We start from the raw sequence: 19,698 nt of genomic DNA on the forward strand, positions 1-19,698 counted from the left end.
CTTGCATAAGAAAGCAGCTGCCAGCCATACAAGTGGAGGCACAGCCTAGCAGTGAGGAGAGCTTCCAGGAGAGAGAGAGAGAGTGGGTAGAGCGCACTCAGGAAGTAGGGACAGGCCTGTGATGGTGGCACATTCAGACTGGATGTGAGAGGATAGAGGGTGACAGGAGGTTTCCGTGCCCTGCCTGAGACAGCCTCCTTTTTTCTCTCTCCAGTTTCCAACGGCCCTGTGGAGTCAGTCACACTGGAGAACAGCCCATTGGTGTGGAAGGAGGGGCGACAGCTTCTGCGACAGTGAGTGAGGGGAGGGGTGAGACAGGATGGGGCATGAGACATATGGCATACTTGGCTCAGGAGATAAGCCCAAGGAATCCACAGGCCTTCCTGTCCCACAGCTGGAATGACCTGTCACCCAATGGGAACTAGAGGGAAGGCTTGCAGCAGGGGTCACCCCTGCGCCCCAACTTGACCCTGCATGCCTCTCTGACATTTCTTTTTAAAAGAGTGATGCTGGGAAAAATATTTTTAGAAGAGTCATGTTAAGTTATAGTGGTAGTAGTTGGGGCTGGAGAGATGGCTCAGAGGTTAAGAGCACTATCTGTGCTTCCAAAGGTTCAATTCCCAACAACCACATGGTGGCTCACAAGCATCCATAATGAGATCTGGTGCCTTCTGATGTGCAGGCACACATGCGAGCAGAACACTATACAAATAATAAATAAATAAGTAAATAGATCTTTTAAAAAAAAGTTATAGCAGTAGTAGCTCAACCCAGGCCCTCAGAGAGAAGTGAGCTCTACTGGCCTGCCCTGTGAGAAGTGAGCTGGCCTGCCTCCTGACAGGAGAAAGGCCCCAACATGGACTCAGTGGGCCACCAGCCTGCAGCCAAATCTAGATTTTTATTACTGTAAAGATTTTAACATTTTAGGATATCTGAGAAGTAAGTAATCCCATCCTAAGGAAATGTGACCCTGTACACTTTGGCGTCTCCGCTGTCAGTCTCAGTGCTGACCACGGTCTCTCAGGTGGTGTGTCTGTGCTGTGTTAACAGCTGGGACTCTCCTTTTACTGTTCCGGTATTTGTAATGCGTTTGCTAAGTACTGTCAAATCCCTAGGTTACATAATGTTAACAATTTTATGGGGTGGAGTGTGGCTTAGGGGTTGAGCCCTTAGTTACTGTGCACTAGGCCCTGGCATCCATCCCCAGCACCACAAAAATCGCCACTGTGTAATAGGCACCCTGCTGGGAAGCCAAAGATCTCCAGAGGCAATCCATTCTGAGGTGTTCCGCTGAGAGCTGCTTTAAAACTTTAGTCTTAGGATGTGTGGACCTCAGGAAGCTGACCTTGACTGCCCTCAGCTCAGTGTCGGCCAACCTCTGCCAGCTTAAGCGAGCACAAATAACCCAGGGGCTTGTGAAACAATCTAATGAGAGCAAGCCTCAGTTACTGTGGATCTGCCGAGGGCCTGGCACCCCACAGCACTGCACTGTGTAACTGCTGGCTTGCCCCTGATTCTTACTGGGCCTGCAGTGCCATCTCAAGCGACTAGCCACTCCTAGAGCCACCTTCCAGATTATCCACTGGGAGATATAAGAGGCTGGGCCACACACGGGCATTGCAGAGATGGAACAAGCAAAGGAGGGCACAAGTCCAAAGGGGCCTCCGGCAGAGCAGCGAGGCAGTGTTGTCTCTTAACTTTGGAAGCCACAGATACCCAGGATTGACTTTTTCATCTTTTTCTCTTCTTTTTCCTTTAGGCCAGTCTCAGCTGGCTTCAGTTTTTTAAGTTGCAGAAGTAATAAATGCTCAGGTGTAGAAGTAAGTAGACCGATCCACAGCGCTCTCTTGTGGACTGCGGATGTAGCGCAGCGGTAGAGCGCTTGCCTCGCATGCTCAAGGCCCTGGGGCCCATCCCCAGTACTGCAGAAAAAACAGTGTACTCTTGTGTCCTGGATCCTCCCCTGCAGAGGTCACTGTCGGGCAGTTTATGTCTGTCTTCTAGGCGTCCAGGAAGCAAGCACAAGGGTGTGTCTGTGTGTGATGAAAACATACACACGCCTTCACACCGTTTTTCCATTTTTATAAAACCTGAAGTCACATGGAACATGGAGCATACACCATGTTCGCTGTGCTGCTGATCATAGCCATCTCTCGATGGCTCTGCCTTCGTCACCTTCTGCCTAGCGTCCATCCGTGGACATCTGGCTGTTCCTGCACGTGGGCTCTCCCCTACATGTTGGGGACACCGTGTGCCATAGCAGCGTGCATGGGGACCAGGGCTTCCATTGATCAGAATCAGAAGCCAAGCTGCTGCTCGGGTTGCTTCTGAAAACTGCCGTCTGCTCTTTGGTGGCCCCTCAGAAGGCTGCTGGGTTCTGTGTGGCCCCAGCAGTCAGAAGCAGCTCGTCATGTGTTACCTGCCCTGGCTCTGCTCCCACAGGTACCTGGAAGAGGTGGGCTACACGGATACCATCCTGGACATGCGGTCCAAGCGAGTGCGTTCCCTTCTGGGCCGTTCGCTGGAGCTCAATGGGGCTGCTGAGCCAATCGAGGGGGCCCCCAGGGCTTCACCAGCTCCCGGGGGACTTAGCGGTGGCGAGTCTCTGCTGGTGAGACAGATCGAGGAACAGATCAAGAGGTGAGATCCTGACCCAGCGGGAACCTGTTCTTCCTCCCCTGAGGAAGGCAGGGCATGACGTCAGGTGCTCCCAGCTATTGCGCCAGCCCTTCCAGATTGTGTGTGGGCGCCCCCACTGCCAGGCTCCTAGCTGAAGACAGACCTTGGGTGGTTTGGCTGCAGAGGCAGTAATGTGAGGCCTCTGTCCTTGTCTTAGGGGGCTCGTTTGCTCATTTCCCATCGGTAGTTGGTATTTATTCGTCACAAGCAGTAAGTCACCATTAGGTGATGCTAAGTGCTATCAGGAATGTGAAGAGAGTGAGATTTCCAGGTGCCGTGGCATGCCATGGTCACAGCTACTCAGGAGGCAGAGACAGAGGCAGGGGAGTGCTTGACTTCAGAAGCTGGAGACCAACCTGGCCAAACAAAGAGATGATGAAGTTGAGGGTGTATGTAGTTGGGATGCTAGTGGGCTTGCCTAGTATGCACGGAGCCCTAGGTTCCATCAGCAGCACTGCATAGACCAGATGTGGTGGCTCATGCCGGTAATCCCAGCACTCAGAACGTAGATGCAGGAGGATCAGAAATTCAAGATCATTCTTGGCTACATAGCACATTTGAGGCCAGCCTGGTCTACAAAGTGAGTCAAAGACAGCTGAGGCTACACAGAGAAACCCTGTCTCCAAAGACTACAACAAAAAAGAAGTAACAGAAGCCGAGCACAGTGGTGCACGCCTTTAATCCCAGCACTCGGGAGGCAGAGGCAGGCGGATCGCTGTGAGTTCAAGGCCAGCCTGGTCTACAAAGTGAGTCAATGACAGTCAAGGCCACACAGAGAAACCCTGTCTCGGGGGGAAAAAAAAAAAAGTAACAGAGATAGTGTCTGTTGGTGGCTAGGAGGGAGGCTTGCTCTGTGGGGTGGCATTTGGAAGAAGAGTAGCAGGAAGGAGCGCTGTCTAGGCAGGGGAAGTACTGAGGGCTGGATTCTGAGACAGACCGGGCTTGTTATGTGTGGGAGCAGGAGACCTGTGTGGCACGGCTGCTGCAGTAAACACATGAGCCTTTGTGGCCTGTGGTCTGTGGTGAGGCCAGATCTCAGGAGGCTGATCACGGAGTGCCTCCCAGGCCACGATAAACAGTGGATGCTTACCCACAGGGCTGTGGGAAGCCAGTGGTTTCCAGCAGGGGTATATCATCTGACATCTTAGTCTGCTTTGAGGAGAGATTACGGAAGCAGGCAGGGTTTAGGCCAGTGCTGGTGGCCGTTAGCAATGGACAGGTAAGAAATGGTCTCTTGTAAAGGACTTAGGGGGGGACATGAGGAAAGCAGGAGTGATGCAGCTGTGAAGTGAAGGCACCTGTGTGTTGCACCAGGAGGCCACATGGAGCCGGGAGCCCTGAATATCTCTAGTTTACCAGCACACTGATGTGTTTGGGGATCCTGTGGATCCTGAGGGCTCCTGGGTCTAGAGATTGGAGGAAGTGGCAGCCAGACAGGAGACAAAGGAAGAAAGTGGCTCAAACAGCCAGAGAGGATGTTCTACATTGATGTCCATCAGAAGTAGGAACTGTCCTGGCAGTTGACAGCTCTGCTGTGACAGAAGACAGCAGGAGGGGGGCTGGGAGTCTGTAATGATGGGAGGACATATGAGTCTGTCCATGCTGCCTGCACTTGGTATTGGAGTCTGGCTCCCCTTGAAGACAGGAGACAGAGGATGAATGCTGCCTATATGGTGGGGCAAGGCTCTTCATGTCCATATTAACTGACAGTTGAAGTGTTGGAGGTGACTGAGTGTTGTAGAGTGGCTGCTGCCTCTGGCTGATAGGGCTTAGGAGCCCAGCTACGTCTGGGGTGTCTCCCTCCCTTGAGTTCTGTCACCTGGCAAAACTGACATCCCTCTGTCTTCTTCCCTGTCTTGGCAGGAATGCAGCTGGCAAAGATGGCAAGGAGCGCCTGGGTGGCTCCGTGCTGGAGCAGATCCCCTTCCTGCAGAACTGCGAGGATGAGGACAGCGATGAGGACGATGAACTGGACAGTGTGCAACACAAGAAGCAGCGTGTGAGGGTGAGCCTTCACTGCTGCCCTGACCTCTGCCTGGGGCTGCCCCGGCACCGGATAATGCCCTGTTCTACCCCTCCAGCTCGGTGCCCTGACCCACTTAGGCTGCCTCCCTTCAGCTAGCTGCCCCCACCCTAAGCTGAAGGTTTTTTTCCTGTGCCTCTTGCTTTCTGTCCACATGTCCTGAAAAAGGTGTGAAACACATGGTCTCAGTAAAGCTGTGTGAATGGAGTACATGTGTCTAGCCCGGGCCTGGGGAGTCAGTATGATCTTCTGGGGTCTTATCTGTTGCTGTGGTCAGGACCCTTGCCTGTAGACATTGACCTTGGGGTAGCAGCATCCTGACCTTATCAGCATGTCATCACATTGGGCTCCCAGCATGCAGTGTGGCCCAGCTTCAGGACCCAGCGCTTCTCTTCATCTTAGGGTTCTGTTCTTGTCATGGTGCGGCCTTAGTTGCCCATTAAGCATCTGCCCTTCACTCGAGCCCTTCACAGCTCAGCTCTGAGCAGGCATGGGACAAGAAGACACAGGTCTAGACCACAGGTGGAGTGGCAGTGGCCGGGGGTGGCCACTTGCAGGATGTACTGTGAAGGCAGAGATAGCAGCTGGGGGAAAGGCTTCTGCTTTCCCTGAACCCCACCTTCCCAGATGTAGATTCTGTGGCTCTTTCCCACTCCGTCCAGGCACCCTTCTCTGTCTGGCCCTGGAGCCACAGGCTATCTGTTTTGTCAGCTTTCAGAGCCTCTGGGTTCCCTTCATTGGATCCTGAGCACCCGTTAAGATGTGTGCATACCAGGAGAGGGGGGCTTGGCCTGACTAGGCACAGACCTGGACCCCAGAGGAGGCAAAAGGCTACAGGGCATCTTTGAATGTGTCGACTTGGACTTAACTATGCTTCCTGGTTCAGATGCTAGAGCCCTCTGCTCCTCCCCACTCCCACTCTGGAGTGTGTGTGTGTTTGTGTGTGTGTGTGTGTGTGTGTGTGTGTGTGTGTGTGAGAGAGAGAGAGAGAGAGAGAGAGAGAGAGAGAGAGAGAGAGAGAGAGAGAGAGAGAGATGGAGAGGGGGCACAGGGAAGGAGGGAGGAATATGTGTGTGCAGGTGATACTTCATATGGAGGCTAGAGTTCGGCTTCCTCAAGAGCTCTCTCCCTTGTGGTTCTTTGTTTTCAGAGAGAGAGAGAGAGACAGAGTGTGTGTGTGTGTGTGTGTGTGTGTATTTAAAAGTAGATCTTCCCACTTCAGATGATTTATTAAAGAAGCTCCCTCACAGGTGTGCCCACTTGCTTGGGTTTCAGTTAATTCCAGGTGTAGTCAAGGTGACAACCAGTGATAACCATCACCAGTTTTTTGTTTTTTCAACACAGAGTTTCTCTGTATAGTCCTGGCTGTCCTGGAGCCTGATATATAGACCAGGATAGCTTGGAACTTAACGATATCCTCCTGCCTCTGCCTCTGGAGTGCTGTGATTAAAGGCTTGTACTACCATACCCGGCTTACCTTGTGTTATTGAGGCCGACAGGCCTCTCACTGGGCCTGGGTGTGCTACAAGCCTGCAGGCTGGCTGAGTAGCAAGCCTCAGAAATCCTGTCTCCCTCTCCTCTGCACTGAACTGCAAGTATGTGCAGTGCTGCCATACCTTTCTTTGTACATGGGTGCTGGGGATTGAACTCGTGGCCTTGTGCTTGTTTGGCAAGCTTTTCATCCCCTGAGCCATCTCCCAGCCTCTCAGGGCTTTTGAGTCCAGATGTTGTTTTTTCCGGGAAGTGGCCCTCACATCCTCTTAGCTCCTCACAGCAGAAACTATTTTGCACCATAGTTTGATTTTGTGTTCTGTGGTTCTGGTGACTAAACTCAGGGCTGCACATGCCAGGCAAGCTTCATCCCAGCCCATTTGTTTGCATTTGAGGCAAGGGCTCATACTCCTGGCCATCCTTCTGCCTCAGTCCTGAGTACTAACTAGTTCAGGCATGAGCCATCGACCCCACCTTACCCCTGATTGTTGTATATGCTGTCTGTGCGCATTCACTCTCCCCATGCCCTGTGGGCTCGTTTGTGTGGATGCCTGTCCTTCTAGATTCAGAGCCTCCTCCACCTTGGGGGTGTCAGCTGTGCCCTGGGGTGCCACAATCTGTTGTTGCTGCCCAAGCTTTGGCCCAGTTTGAATTTGGGGAACTGGGGCAATTGACTTTATTCTGTCTAGCCTATTCCCACATATGTAGGATGGAAAAAAGGTCCTCTCGGTCACTGTTCACAGGGCTGCGGGGTGGAGCGAAGCCACGTCTGAAAGCTCCTTTTGTGAGTCACTGCTTCTTGCTCAAGCAAGCAGCTTGCAGACAAGTGCACGTTAACCACTCTCAGCTTTATGCCCAGAATGGAAAGACAGGGCTCTGTTCATCCCCTCTGCAGTTGTGTGTCTGTATGTCCCCAGGGGCTGTATTGTCACTTCCCGAGAGCCATGTGCTAGGTAGGGGCTCAGCAAAGCTGTGCAGAGAGATGCGTGAGTGCCTGGAGGTGGAGGAGTCCCACCGCATAGTGTCCAGGAAATGAGCTGACTGACTTGCCTTTTCCTGGGAACCAGATGGGGTTGATCGCTGCACTCTAGCCTCCTCCCCACTTCTTTTCCCACCCCAGCTCCCATCCAAGGCCCTAGTGCCTGAAATGGAAGACGAGGATGAGGAAGATGACTCAGAAGATGCCATCAATGAGTTTGATTTCCTGGGCTCAGGAGAAGATGGGGAGGGGTCTCCAGATCCTCGACGGTGTGCTTCAGAAGGGAACCCCCATGAGCTGGGTGAGTTGGGGACTGACAGGCCTGCTAGGACAGGATGTAACCTGCATGCTTCAGCTGCTTCCTGCCCAGGGCTGTGCCCGGACGGATATACTTCCCGAGCGTTAGGTCAAGAACAACTCAGCCCCAAGCCAGGCCAGGCCCTTACCCTTCCCTGGAAAGTCCCTGCAAGCTGTATTCAAGTGGCCCTGCCGGAAGCCTAGCCCTGTTCTTCATAGCGAGTGTCCAGTGCATGTCCAACTCAAGCAGGAGGCAGCGTGAAAGCTGATGGTGGAGCAGGGGGATGGGGCTGCGTCTTCTAGTCTTATGACTCCTGGCCATAAGAGCCTTGGGGTCCCCTGGGCCTAGGGCAGGGCTGGGATTTGCCTGCCACCTTTCACTGGGTCCCTGCCAGTCTGTTTCCTCAGTCTGTCTGTCCCTAGGGTCAGGGCTTTGCAGCCTCTACTGTTGCAGGAAAGCCAGCAACAGTGAGGAGGGCTTCCCTGAGAGATTGACAGGACTGGTGGAGACTCTTGCCCATGCCTCTTCCATACAGAAAGCCGTCGGGTCAAACTCCAGGGAATTCTTGCTGACCTCCGGGATGTTGATGGGCTGCCCCCCAAAGTGACTGTCCCACCTCCTGGCACACCCCAGCCCCGGCCTCATGAAGGTAATCTCCAGCCCCACACGCCAGTCCCTTGGGGTCCATGACAGAGGGAGGCTGCAGAGCTAAGCCTGGGGCTTCTGTGTCCTCAGAGGTAAGGCCCAGCCTCCAGTCTGCAGCCTCCCTGTCCCAAAAGGTCGTCTGTCTGTCTGTCTCCCTCTCTTTTTGTCTGTCCTCCCTTGTCTGTCTGTCTCTGTCCTCCTTTCCAGCTGCGATTCTTGATCCTGTCTTCCTGCCTCTCTTCCTTGCTCCTCATCCTTTCCGCCTCTCTCTGCCTCTCTCTCTCTCTCCCTGGCCCTGTCTGCCCCACCCACCCCTCCCCCCTACCAGGTTCCTTTGGCTTCTCCTCAGACGTCTTCATCATGGACACTATCGGGGGCGGGGAGGTGAGCCTGGGGGACTTGGCAGATCTCACCGTCACCAATGACAACGACCTCAGCTGTGACGTAAGTTCTTGGGGTGCCCCATCAGTCCTTGGCTCAGCTCTGACCATGCTGCAGGCCTGGGTTCTGTCCCTGGTGTGTGAAGACTGTGAGAGGTCGTTCCTTAGCCCCAGTGGGAGGCTTCCACACATTGTGCCTTACAGAGGGGTGCCTGGCAAACACCTCACTGAGATGCAGGGTCTGAAGGGCACTGTGCCCTCCCTCTTGGAGGATGTGGGGAGATGAGTGCCAGCCATGCGCTCTGTGGAACAGCTGGGCTAGAATGAAGCAGCCTTGTGACTGGCATTCTGTGCTGTGCACCTTGGATGGGTCACTGGGACTCTCCGGGGTGGGTTCGGATGCATTTTTCCAGGGCAGGAGCAACCTAAGTGACTGACCCCAGTGAGGTTGGGGGCATGTGAGGCTAGGCAGGCTTTTCCTGGGAGTGTACTGCAGGTTCCTCCGCCTTCTCCACAGTGGTAGTTCAGAGTGGGGAATGCACTTGAGCGCATGTCCTCCAGTTCTTAGAATCGTGGTAGAAATGCCAGCTAAGCCCAGGTGAAGGGCGTCTGAGGCTACCCTGACAGCTCATGGTGCCAAGCTGGCCTTCTCCTTGCAGTGAGCAGCCTTACTTTGCAGGACATGTGTTCTCAGAGCCTCTCTTCCAGGGCCTGGCGGCGCCTCTACCCAGAAACTTGTCTCAGACTCCACAGTCAAGGGTTGTTCCCTGGGACTTTGTATCTTCGGGCCCTGTCTCTGCAGTCACTCTGACTGTCCCCCAACCCCAGCCTCCTTAGAGAAGCCAGGACCAGCCCTCACTGCACTGCTCTGCAGGGTTCTCAGCGGCACCCAGTGTTGTGTCTGTCATTGGCCTTTCCTGCTTCCTCTCCTGTGGCATGCCTCCCGATGTCGTGTATCCCAGCCTTGCTGCCTCCTGCCTCAGGGCCTTCACACTAGCAGTCTCCAGTCCCTTTCCCTGCTTCTAGCTAAGTCCTGCGTATTTGTCACTACCTCATGAGAGCCTCTTGGTCCCTGCAGAGGAGGCCAGGCTGCCTTGGTGCTCCTCATGCTCAGAGTTCCTGGTTCTGTGTATTTAGGACCTGCCTGTCTTCCTGAGTCAGGCTCCCCTGGCCCCTCCAGAGCCTCCATGTTGGTGAAAGCTGCTGTATGTGGGAAGGGCTCTTGTGGGGGCACAGAAGGCAGGCTCCGGCTGGGGCCAGTCAGTTCCAGTCTAAGTGGGTGCTGTCAGTGTCAATGTGAGTGCTAGGGTATTCAAGAGGACACTGAGGCTACTCCCCATCCCCAGCTGTCTGACAGCAAAGATGCCTTCAAGAAGACATGGAACCCCAAGTTTACCCTCCGCTCACACTACGATGGCATTCGATCCCTGGCCTTCCACCACAGCCAGTCAGCACTGCTTACTGCCTCTGAGGATGGCACACTCAAACTGTGGAACCTTCAGAAGGCAGTCACAGCCAAGAAGTAAGAGTGCCACCGAGGAGGGGGCGGGGCCTGAGGGCCTGGGGTCTCAGTGACAGGATTCCTTTTTCTCACAGAAACGCCGCACTGGATGTGGAGCCGATTCATGCTTTCCGCGCTCACAGGTAGGGAGATGCCTGAGCCTCCTCTCAGCCTTGCATCCGCAGCATGTGCTAGGCCACTGCCTGCTGCTCTGCAGAGTCTCTGTCCAGCCTTCTTACACTGGAGCCTGGCACTCCCCTGACTCAGCGGCCATGTTGGTTCCCACTGTGGTTACACTGAGGCCCTTCTGAGCAGTAAAGGAAGGGTAGGAGACAGCAGCTTTCCCAGGTGGCATAGCCAGAGCATAGGTGCCAAATTCCCTATGGCATCCTTAAAAATACCTAGGAAAGGAGACTGGTGAGATGGCCCAGCGGGCAAGGTATCTTCTACTAAGCTTGACAAACCTGAGTGTGATCCCTAGGACTCAGGATACGAAGAGAGAAATCGCAGTACACATGTGTGTACTGTGATCTGTGGCAATAAGTACATTTAAACCATTTTTTAAAATAGCTAGGAGAACCAGGCATGGAGGCGCACGCCTTTAATCTCAACACTTGGAGGCAGAGACAGGCAGATCTCTTGTGAGTTCAAGAGGAGCCTGATCTACAGAGCAAGTTCCAGGTCAGCCAGGGCTGCACAGAGAAACCCTATCTGGAGTAAAACAAAACAAAACAAAACCTAGGAGAAATCCTTAAGCTCCTGTGAACAAGGAAGGCTTGAGACTTAGCTGCCTTGCATCACCTGCCCTTGCACCCTGCAGGGGCCCTGTGCTGGCAGTCACCATGGGCAGCAACAGCGAGTACTGTTACAGTGGTGGGGCTGATGCCCGAATACACAGCTGGAAGATCCCTGACCTCAACATGGACCCATATGATGGCTACGGTGAGGACAGACCCTGCCCACACACACCTCAAGTCATAGCCTGGGGAGTAGTTCTGTAGGGCTCCCAGTCTGATTTAGCATTGGTGGGTGGGGCAGAGGGAGATGAGGCAGGAGTGGTGGTGGGGAGGGAGGGTTGGGCTGCCTCTGAGAGTCAGCATGACCAGCTTTTGGGTAAGCCTCAGTCAGGGCTAGAGTGGGCTTGGTCAGCTTGGTGGGCTCTGTGTGTCCTTAGTGTAGGTCAGGGGGTTGTTAGAAGCACAGGAGCAGAGCTGAGAGGTGTCAGTGGACCGTATGCAGGGAATTTAGCCTTTGACCTTTAGCCAACTCAGAAGACTTAGTGGAGGAGCTGGAGCTGGGGATCAGTAGGTGGGGGCCATACCTAGCACTGGCAAAGCCCTGGGTCGCATCCCAACACCACGTGAGCCAGGTGTGCTGCTGCACACCGCAATCCAAAAGCTTGAGAGGTAGGGGAAATGGATCAAAACTCCAACAACGCCAGGGTTGGCTACATAGGCAACGTGAGGCCAGCTAGACTACAGGAAACCTGATCTCGAGACAAAGAAGCAAACAAAAAAGACATGAATCTTTAATCCCAGCACTCAGGAGGCAGAGACAAGCAAAGCTCTGAGTTCAAGGTTAGCCTGGTCTAGGCCAGCCAAAGCTGCATGGTCTTTACCTGTCTCCAAAAAAAGAAAGTTCTTTCTGTAATGGATCAGCAGTGGCAGGAAGGATAATCACTAGCGCGAGACCAGCTCGGTTTCTGTGTTGGGTTCCAGGCCTGCTGTGCCACTTGTCAGTCAGTCAACATAGTGAATCCTCATCACAAAAAAAGAAGTCTTCTCCACCCTAAAAAAAAGCTAAAGGGAAGCCAAGCATGATGGTACACTCCAGTAGTGTTAGTGCTCAGGAAGCTTGTTAAGATCTTGTCTCAAAATAATACTACATAGGACCAACAAGATGGTCAGCAGGTAAAGGCATCTGCCACCAACCCTCATGATCTGAGTTCGATCCCCAGAACCCACATGCTAGGAGAGAACCTACTCCCACACGTTGTCCTCTGCCTGCACACACACAGACACACACACATACACACTTTCTGTCTCTCTGTCTCTGTCTCTGTCTCTCTCTCAAATATGTATAAACAAACTGAACAGCAGCCAGGTGGTGGTGCACGCCTTTGATCTCAGCACTCGGGAGGCAAAGGCAGGTGGATCTCTGAGTTTGAGCCCAGCCTGGTCTACAGAGTGAGTTCCAGGACAGCCAGGGGTACATAGTGAGACCTTATCTCGAACCTCAAAATACTGGACAGATGGCGGGTGGGCAGGTGGATGGATGGATAAGAGTTAAAGGGAAGATAACAATCTATTTTGGGAACGCACACCCATGTTGTTGGGTGTTTCTCACCTTCCTGAGCACTGCTTTCTGTATTGACTCCTGTGTTTCTGTTTATTGTTTTGAAGCAAGGTTTTGTTCTGTCTTAAGTCCAGTTTTTAAGTCTGTTTTTTAAAAAGTCTTTTGCCAGGAGATGGTAGCACACAGCTTTAATCAAAAAACAGTCTGGTCTCCAGAGTAAGTTCCAGGAGAGCCAAGACTACACAAGGAAACCTGGTCTTGAGACCCCCCCACCCCCATGTCTCTCAGTAGGAGAAAACAGACACTGAGTCCCACCCTAACTGGGAAACTATTTGCAGCTGGTTCCTGATGCCCTGAGAAAGGGAAAACCTATTTTCTCTGATGCTGACACAGTGCCAGTGGGTGCAGCAGTCACAGCCCAGGCCTCATGCCCACAAGTAATTGGGCAAAATAAACTCCATGTTGTTCGAGTTGATTTTGTTTTGTTGTTTACTTTTTGGCACTTTTTGCTTTTCTTTTTTATGTTCTGTCTTTAGTTGGACTTTTTGTTTGTTTGTTTGTTTTAGTGAAAGAACATGAAGTTGGGTAGGTAAGGTGGTGGGAGAATCTGCAAAGAGTTGGGGAGGGAAGGATTCTTCATGAAAAGATTCTTCAAATACATTTTTTAACTGTCTTAGAGGTGGGGTGTGGCTGTCCACACCTTTAATTTCAGCACTCAGGAGGCCGTGGCAGGCCAGCTCGGGCTATACAGTGAGGTTCTTTTTCAAAAAAAAAAGAAAAAGGAGAGAAGTGTCTTTAAATAGACCCCAACTGTGCTTATTTTTAAAAGGTTTTTTTTTTTTTTTTTGGTGGGTCTGGAAAGATGGGTCAGAGGTTATGAGCACTGACTGCTCTTTCAGAGGACCTGAGTTCAATTCCCAGCAACCACACGGTGGCTCACAACCATCTATAATGAGATCTCATAAATCTTTTTAAGGGGGGAGGGCTTGTTTTGTTTGTTGTTTGTTTGATTTTTTGTTTTGTTTTTTGCAGACAAGATTTCTCTATGTAGCCTTGGTTCTCCTGGACTTACATTGTAGACCCAGCTGGCCTCGAACTCAGAGATCCACCTGCCTCTGCCTCCCAAGTGCTGGGATTAAAGGTGTGCGCCACTACTGCCTGGCAGTTTTTAAAATTTTTAAGTAGTTAATGTTTTTTTAGGGAAGAGGTACCCAGAGTCCCTCACACTTTGTGCCCTTGCCGTACTCCTCAGTGCTTGGTTTGCTCTTTTTTACATGTATGTGTACGTATTACAGATGGTTGTGAGCCACCGTCTGGGTGCTGGAAACCAAGCCTGGTATAAAAGCAAATGTTCTTACCCACTGAGCCATCTCTCTAGCCCCACCTATACCCCTCCTTTTAAAGACAGGATCTCACTATGTTGTTCTGGTCATCCTGGAAATCTTAGGTAGACCAGATTGGCTTCAGACTCCCAGATATCACCCTGCCTGTGCCGCCCCCCCCCCAACCCCATCCCCTTGCTGTTTTACTAAATCTTTAACATGGCCTTGTGCTAAATTTGTCTGGACAACAGTTGTCTGGGCAGGTCAAGGGTCCCGTGTGAACTGCCATACTTCAGGTACCTGCTGGACTTGACCCAGAACTGTGTGGTGTCCAACAGCTAGAGAGGCCACAGAAGGCTCTTAGTGCAGCAGAGGCTATGAGAAACTACCAAAAAAAGACATTCCAGGGGCTAAAAGGGGAGCCAACCATGGTCAGCAGAGGGTAGCACTGGTGCCCTGAGCTGCTGACCTTGGCCCTGGGAAGACAGTGAACTCAAAGCCTCGTTTGCTAAGCTGTTGAGCTGTTTTCTGAGCCCTAAAATCTGCCCAGAGGTGCTCGTGGGCAGTGGGCAGCCACCCAGGTCCCAGCAGAGCTGCAGCCCTTGGGCTATCTCGTGGGGCTGGTGTCCCTAATAGCGTATTTTCTCCTGGCCTGCCCAGACCCAAGTGTGCTGAGCCATGTCCTGGAAGGCCATGGGGACGCTGTGTGGGGTCTGGCTTTCAGTCCCACCTCCCAGCGCCTAGCATCCTGCTCTGCTGATGGCACTGTCCGCATCTGGGATCCCAGCAGCAGTAGTCCAAGCTGCCTTTGCACCTTCCCCATGGCTGGAGGTGAGTGTTGACCCCAATGCCTCACAAGCAGAACGCAGAGCCCAGGGCTTGGGGGTGGCTCCTGAGGAGGGCCCCCAGCCACAGGGCAGGACTGGCCCCTTGAGCAGCCTTCTTTCCTTTGTGCTCTCAGAACACGGGATCCCCACCTCCGTGGCCTTCACCAGCACTGAGCCTGCCCATGTCGTGGCCTCTTTTCGTTCTGGTGATACTGTTCTTTATGACTTGGAAGCTGGCAGCGCCCTTCTCACATTGGAGTCCCGAGGGAACAGCGGTGAGGGCCCCTGGCTAGGCAGGCCAATGGGACTGGGGTTTGAATACCCATAGGACCCCAGTTCCTCCTGTGGTTCTGGGGAACCTAGCCATCAGTGAGATCAGAATGTTTCCCATGTGCCCTCAGGGGCCACAAGCAGGAAGGAAACAAGGCTCAGTGGTAGCCAGGCAGCTTGACACAGTGGGCTGGGTACCATGCCCCCAATTGCAGATGTGGCCTGCCCCTCCTGCCTCTGTCCCATAAGTCTTTTCTCCTCTCCCCACTGACTTTCCAGGCCCAACACAGATCAACCAGGTGGTGAGTCACCCAAATCAGCCCCTCACCATCACTGCGCATGACGATAGGGGTATCCGATTCCTGGACAATCGGACAGGTGAGGCCCAGCCATAGTTGTGCCCTAACTGTTTTTCGATGTGGAAGAGGGGTGGGGGAGACAGGGGCAGAGTGCATTCAGACTGCCACACCCTAGTGTCTACCTCCTAAGCTCTCAGATCCCTCCACCCCCCAGGGCCTTACCTTCCCAGCCACTGTCTCCCTCCCTCCAGGTAAGTCCGTGCATTCCATGGTTGCCCACCTGGACGCAGTCACCTGCCTAGCCGTGGATCCGAATGGAGTGTTCTTGATGTCGGGAAGTAAGTTGAATCCTTGTTGCCCCTTCCTCGGGAGGGTTGGAGGCGAAGAGGAGGGGTTGCAGTCACGGCAGGCAGCTCCACTCTTGAGTTTGCTGGAAGTCCCTGCCTCATCCTCGTTGACTATCCTTGGAGCCCTGCCTGGGGCTGTCTTGTGCTGCATGCATGTGGTGATGGGCCCAGATCCCCTCAGAGTTTGAGCACTTGGTCTCTCTCTGCTTTCAGATACAGGCTCGGCAGCCGTCTACTCTAGGACGGGTGGATAGGTCCCTCAGACCAGTGTCAGCTGCAAGGAGTGTGCGCACTGTGCTTGCAGATGTGCAGGCAGTGCTGGGGGAGGCTGTGGGAGGCTTGGGGCAAATAACAGCTTGCTCTGCCTGATGTTACCGTACTGTGGGCCGCTCAGCTACACCCTAGGCCTCCTTGTTCCCTGTCCAGTGTATCAGACCCAGTACGGATCTGAGGTTCTGCTTTCTGGCCTGAGCTCCTGGAGCTGGGTGGACTTGAGGAGCAGAGGCGAGGCTAGTTAGGCCCTTCTATGCCCAGCAAAGGGCCTCCTGCTGGTATCACTTCCACCCTCAGTTCCCTGCAGCCACCAGTCTTCATTGGCCTGCCTTGGCCGTGCCTCTACCTGGACGGTTCCCCTCCTTAAGCCTATTACCTGGAGTCAGTGTCTGCTGTTTTCTCTGCCCCCTCCCCGCCCCCCCCCCGTTGTGCTGGGGATAAAACCCAGGGCCTTGGGCTGGCCAGGCCAGTGTACAGGCACTGAGCCACATCCTGCCGCTTCCAGCTGTTCTTGCTCAGTCTCCCTGCAGGCGAGAGCTGCCTGTTTGTGTGCAGCATTCCTCCCAAGGTCCTTATATATACTTGGCAGTTAGCAGGATGGGGACAGAAAGGCTACCCTTAGGGCAGAGCCATAGGAGGATGAGGGCTGAGCTGCCTCCCCTCCAAGGTCTTTAAACAAGGCCAGGTGAAGGGTTCAACTCCCAGGTCTGGGCTGAAGCCTGGTGATGGCCTTTTCTGCTCCACACCTGTGCAGGCCACGACTGTTCTCTGCGCTTATGGAGCCTAGACAACAAGACATGTGTGCAGGAGATCACGGCCCACCGCAAGAAGCACGAGGAGGCCATCCATGCAGTGGCCTGCCACCCCAGCAAGGCTCTTATCGCCAGTGCTGGTGCTGACGCCCTAGCCAAGGTCTTCGTATGATCCCACCTGGCCTCGCCCTGGCTGCACGGTGGCAGGGAGCGGGGCCAGGCCGGTGGGGCTGAGGTAAGGGCCAGGAGCCATTTGTATTCTAGATAGGAATACTGAAATCCCAGAAGACACCCTCTACCCCAACTCCATTCTCTCTCCCCACCCCTACCCCTGTGACCCATTTGCCTGTCAGTTGTGCCAAAGCCCAGAGTCCTGTGAGCATAAATGAGGCTTCCCTGAGAAGAATGGGGAGGAATTGGGGCTAGAGTGGGACTCTGTCTAACCAGCTGCCTTCCCTTTGTCTCTGCAGGCAGCCCCCAGCCTCCCTTGAGAGGCTCAGAGTCTTGGCCTCTTTCATCTTCTGGAGCCTGGTGGTGCTAATGGCCCTTTCCCCAGATATCACCCCTCAAGGATGGCCTCTGGGGTTTCTGCTCATGTCCTATCCCCAACTCCTGACATAGTGTCACCCTGAGTGTGGCACAGCCAGGGCTAGGTGTCCAAGGTGATAGAAGGTACCAGGCTCCACCCTAGAGAGCCACCTTCCTCACCCATTAGATGAAGGCTGTGCTGAGAGGGGTCTCCTGTGGCCTCCTGCGTGGGCCCCAGGCTGTCCTTTCGGACCTCAGTCCCTTCCTCCTGCTTTCCAACACTAACCAAGCCTCTGGGGCCAAGCCTTCCTGGGGAGGGGCCTCCACTCCTCCAGGGCACTGTCCTAGCCACAGGCCCTCCTTGATGGAGAGGTGGAGTGTGCCCCGGGCCCCTAGCTTGCTGTATATCTGTATAAATGAATGGGATTTTAATGGCGCCCACCCCACGTTATCACTGTGTGATAGTTTGTCAGTCTCCTCCCAGTTCCTCACTTTTGCCTCTTATTTATTTCACTCTTTATTTGGGTTCCATCTCATGCCCTTGGTTCCCTCCCCCTCCAGGTTCCTGTTTATAAGCCCCATCCTTTTTGCCCCCAACTTGTATGTGGAAAAAAACCAAAACTGTCTGAATAAACCCTTTGGAGTAAACTAGGTTCCCCGGGCCTTCTCTCAGGGGACAATGGACAGTGGGGGAGGGCCACTCCCTTTGCCTTGGCTGAGTGGAGTCTGGGGAGAAGGATGTATGATGGATTGGGGTTCTGTGGTAGAGTGGGGTGAGGGTGCCATGTCAGTGGAAGGGTGGAAGTGGGAGCACATGACCGAATCTCTGTGCCCCTCCTTTCTGTCCCTAAACATGTCTTTCCTGGGAGCAGTGAGCTGGTGAACGAATGGATGCTGCCATGTGGCAATCAATAAATGATTTGGTTGCAGAACCCTTGCCTGCTCGGGAGCTGAGAACTAAAACCCCTTTCCTGCCCCATGCCCACTCCTGGGCTGGCAGAACAGTGACCTAGGCAGAGCACATGCAGGTGCCTAGCCTTCAGAGCAGTGCAGAGCCCTCGCCCCTTAGAGCCCCCCCCCCCCCCGCCCGTGTTTAATGTCAACTTGTAGGGGTTAGGCCCTCATCCCTCACCATCTGTAGCCTCAGAAAGTAGGGTAGGACTGGGAGTCCGATACCGCATAGTGCATAGTGAGAAGGGCTGCTCAAGGGCTCTCCTGCCGACGTTCCAATCAGCTTGCCTCAGCCTCCACCTTCCAGCACCTCCACACATCAAGGGCTAAAAAGGGCTGTGAGTCCAAGTCCCCAGGCAGGCCAGTGAACATGCTGGGGACACGCCTATCTAGGAGAAGGTGCAGTGGGCATGTGATTTTTTAGCTCCACGTGGCCTTGCCTCCCCCCATCCCTCTGGGTTCTTTGCAGCTTCCCCAGGTGGTAGTTCGGGTTTTCACTCCAGCCTCAGACTTCCTTCCCCAGCCCCTGCCCCCGGATGTGGTGACAGCCAGCTCTGTACCCGACCTCAGCTGCCCCCTGCAGCACTAAACCCTAGGGGGTGGGGGGGGCAGCTCTTGGGGACAAATTGCTGCTCTCTAAAGCTCGAGCTTCCTGCATGTGAAAACTAACTGGTAGCCACTGCCTGATTCTTAGGGTACATGTCAGAATTGCTCCTGATGGGGTTGGGGTTCATTGCACAGACCTGGCTCGCAGGCTCTCAGTATATGGTCACGTTTTAGGTTTCCTTTTACTGCACTTTTATTTCAGAGAAGGGTGAAGGTCAGAGGACAAGCCACACAGGAGCTGGTTGCCCTTTGATTATATGATTGTCCAGGATTGAACTCAGGTCAGTGAGCTGGGCAGCAAGTGCCTTGACCCACTGAGCCACCTCACCAGCGAGATGCTGGGTGATTCAGTTAAAACACAACCACTCAGAAGCTCCTGAGTGATTTCCGTGTCTTCCTTTTTCTTCGCAAAATGAAAGGGCAGCCACATCAACTCAACTTTAGCTGTGTTCCAGGCACCTGTAAGGAAGGCATCTCTGGAATACAGCCTCACAACAGGAAACCTAAGACTCAACAGTGGGGAAGCCCCTACCTCAAGTCACACAGCCAGAAAGATGTAGCCCCCCCCCCCCCCCCGGGTCTATGAAGTCCTGTTGCTCTTTGGCATGCCACAGCCTTGATTGGCGCACCCCCTCTCAGCTCACTGGAGACAGATCTGTCACTAAGCTCTCCTGTGCATCCTGAGGCTTCGACTTCCCACCTGTGTACTGTCTGTGTTGTTGAGCTGGGGACGTGGGGTTGGGGGGTGGGTAGAGGAGCAACAGCCGAAGCCACCGGACTCGACACCGATTTCCGATCCTTTCCCTGCGGTGGGCGCCGGATGCGGGCCAGCCTGACAGCTCCCTCGGTCAACTACCAATCGGCTGCCCCTCCCGCGCGCCTTGGTGGACTGCAGCGAAAAGTCGGCTTTCCAGGCTGGAGCGTGCGGAGGAAGCGCCGACCCTCCCGTCCTCCTCCCACCCCCAAAACTAGGTTCTCCCGCCCCCCCAACCCCCGGTGGGGGGGTCCCGCCTTCCCCTTCCGCCCCGGCCCCTCGATCAGGCTCCGCCCCGTGACGTCACGGCACCCTGCGTTGATTGGCCCGCCGCGCCATCGCTCCCGAGACTTCCTTCTGGGCCGCGGCCGCCGACTTAAACTTTGAAGGGGGGGAAAAAAGAGCCACCCGCGCTGTGCGACCCTCTCTTGCCCCCCATCCGCCCCGCCTCCGGTAACGCTGTCTTCTCCGCCGGCCC

The 19,698-nt window shown here is 54.1% G+C and overlaps 1 protein-coding gene across 2 annotated transcripts in view; it reads left to right on the forward strand.

Annotated features, from left to right (window-relative positions):
* Positions 1-17,560, forward strand: part of Strn4 (striatin 4) — a 25,327-nt gene extending 7,767 nt beyond the window's left edge. The window contains exons 4-19 of one of the 2 annotated variants that reach the window (XM_051162455.1): positions 215-293; positions 2,443-2,640; positions 4,543-4,684; positions 7,314-7,473; positions 8,006-8,119; positions 8,444-8,559; positions 9,842-10,017; positions 10,092-10,139; positions 10,817-10,938; positions 14,274-14,444; positions 14,575-14,715; positions 14,990-15,088; positions 15,261-15,347; positions 16,384-16,555; positions 16,598-16,616; positions 16,852-17,560. In XM_051162455.1, coding sequence (XP_051018412.1) covers positions 215-293; positions 2,443-2,640; positions 4,543-4,684; positions 7,314-7,473; positions 8,006-8,119; positions 8,444-8,559; positions 9,842-10,017; positions 10,092-10,139; positions 10,817-10,938; positions 14,274-14,444; positions 14,575-14,715; positions 14,990-15,088; positions 15,261-15,347; positions 16,384-16,553 — 1,823 coding nt within the window. In that variant the 3' untranslated portion in view covers positions 16,554-16,555; positions 16,598-16,616; positions 16,852-17,560. Of the gene's footprint in view, positions 1-214; positions 294-2,442; positions 2,641-4,542; positions 4,685-7,313; positions 7,474-8,005; positions 8,120-8,443; positions 8,560-9,841; positions 10,018-10,091; positions 10,140-10,816; positions 10,939-14,273; positions 14,445-14,574; positions 14,716-14,989; positions 15,089-15,260; positions 15,348-16,383; positions 16,617-16,851 lie in introns of both variants that reach the window. The other variant, XR_007832376.1, reaches the window with a different exon arrangement.
* The last annotated feature ends 2,138 nt before the right edge of the window (positions 17,561-19,698 follow it).

This window comes from Acomys russatus, chromosome 19 (genome assembly GCF_903995435.1).
Source record: "Acomys russatus chromosome 19, mAcoRus1.1, whole genome shotgun sequence".
NCBI classification, from domain to species: domain Eukaryota; kingdom Metazoa; phylum Chordata; class Mammalia; order Rodentia; family Muridae; genus Acomys; species Acomys russatus.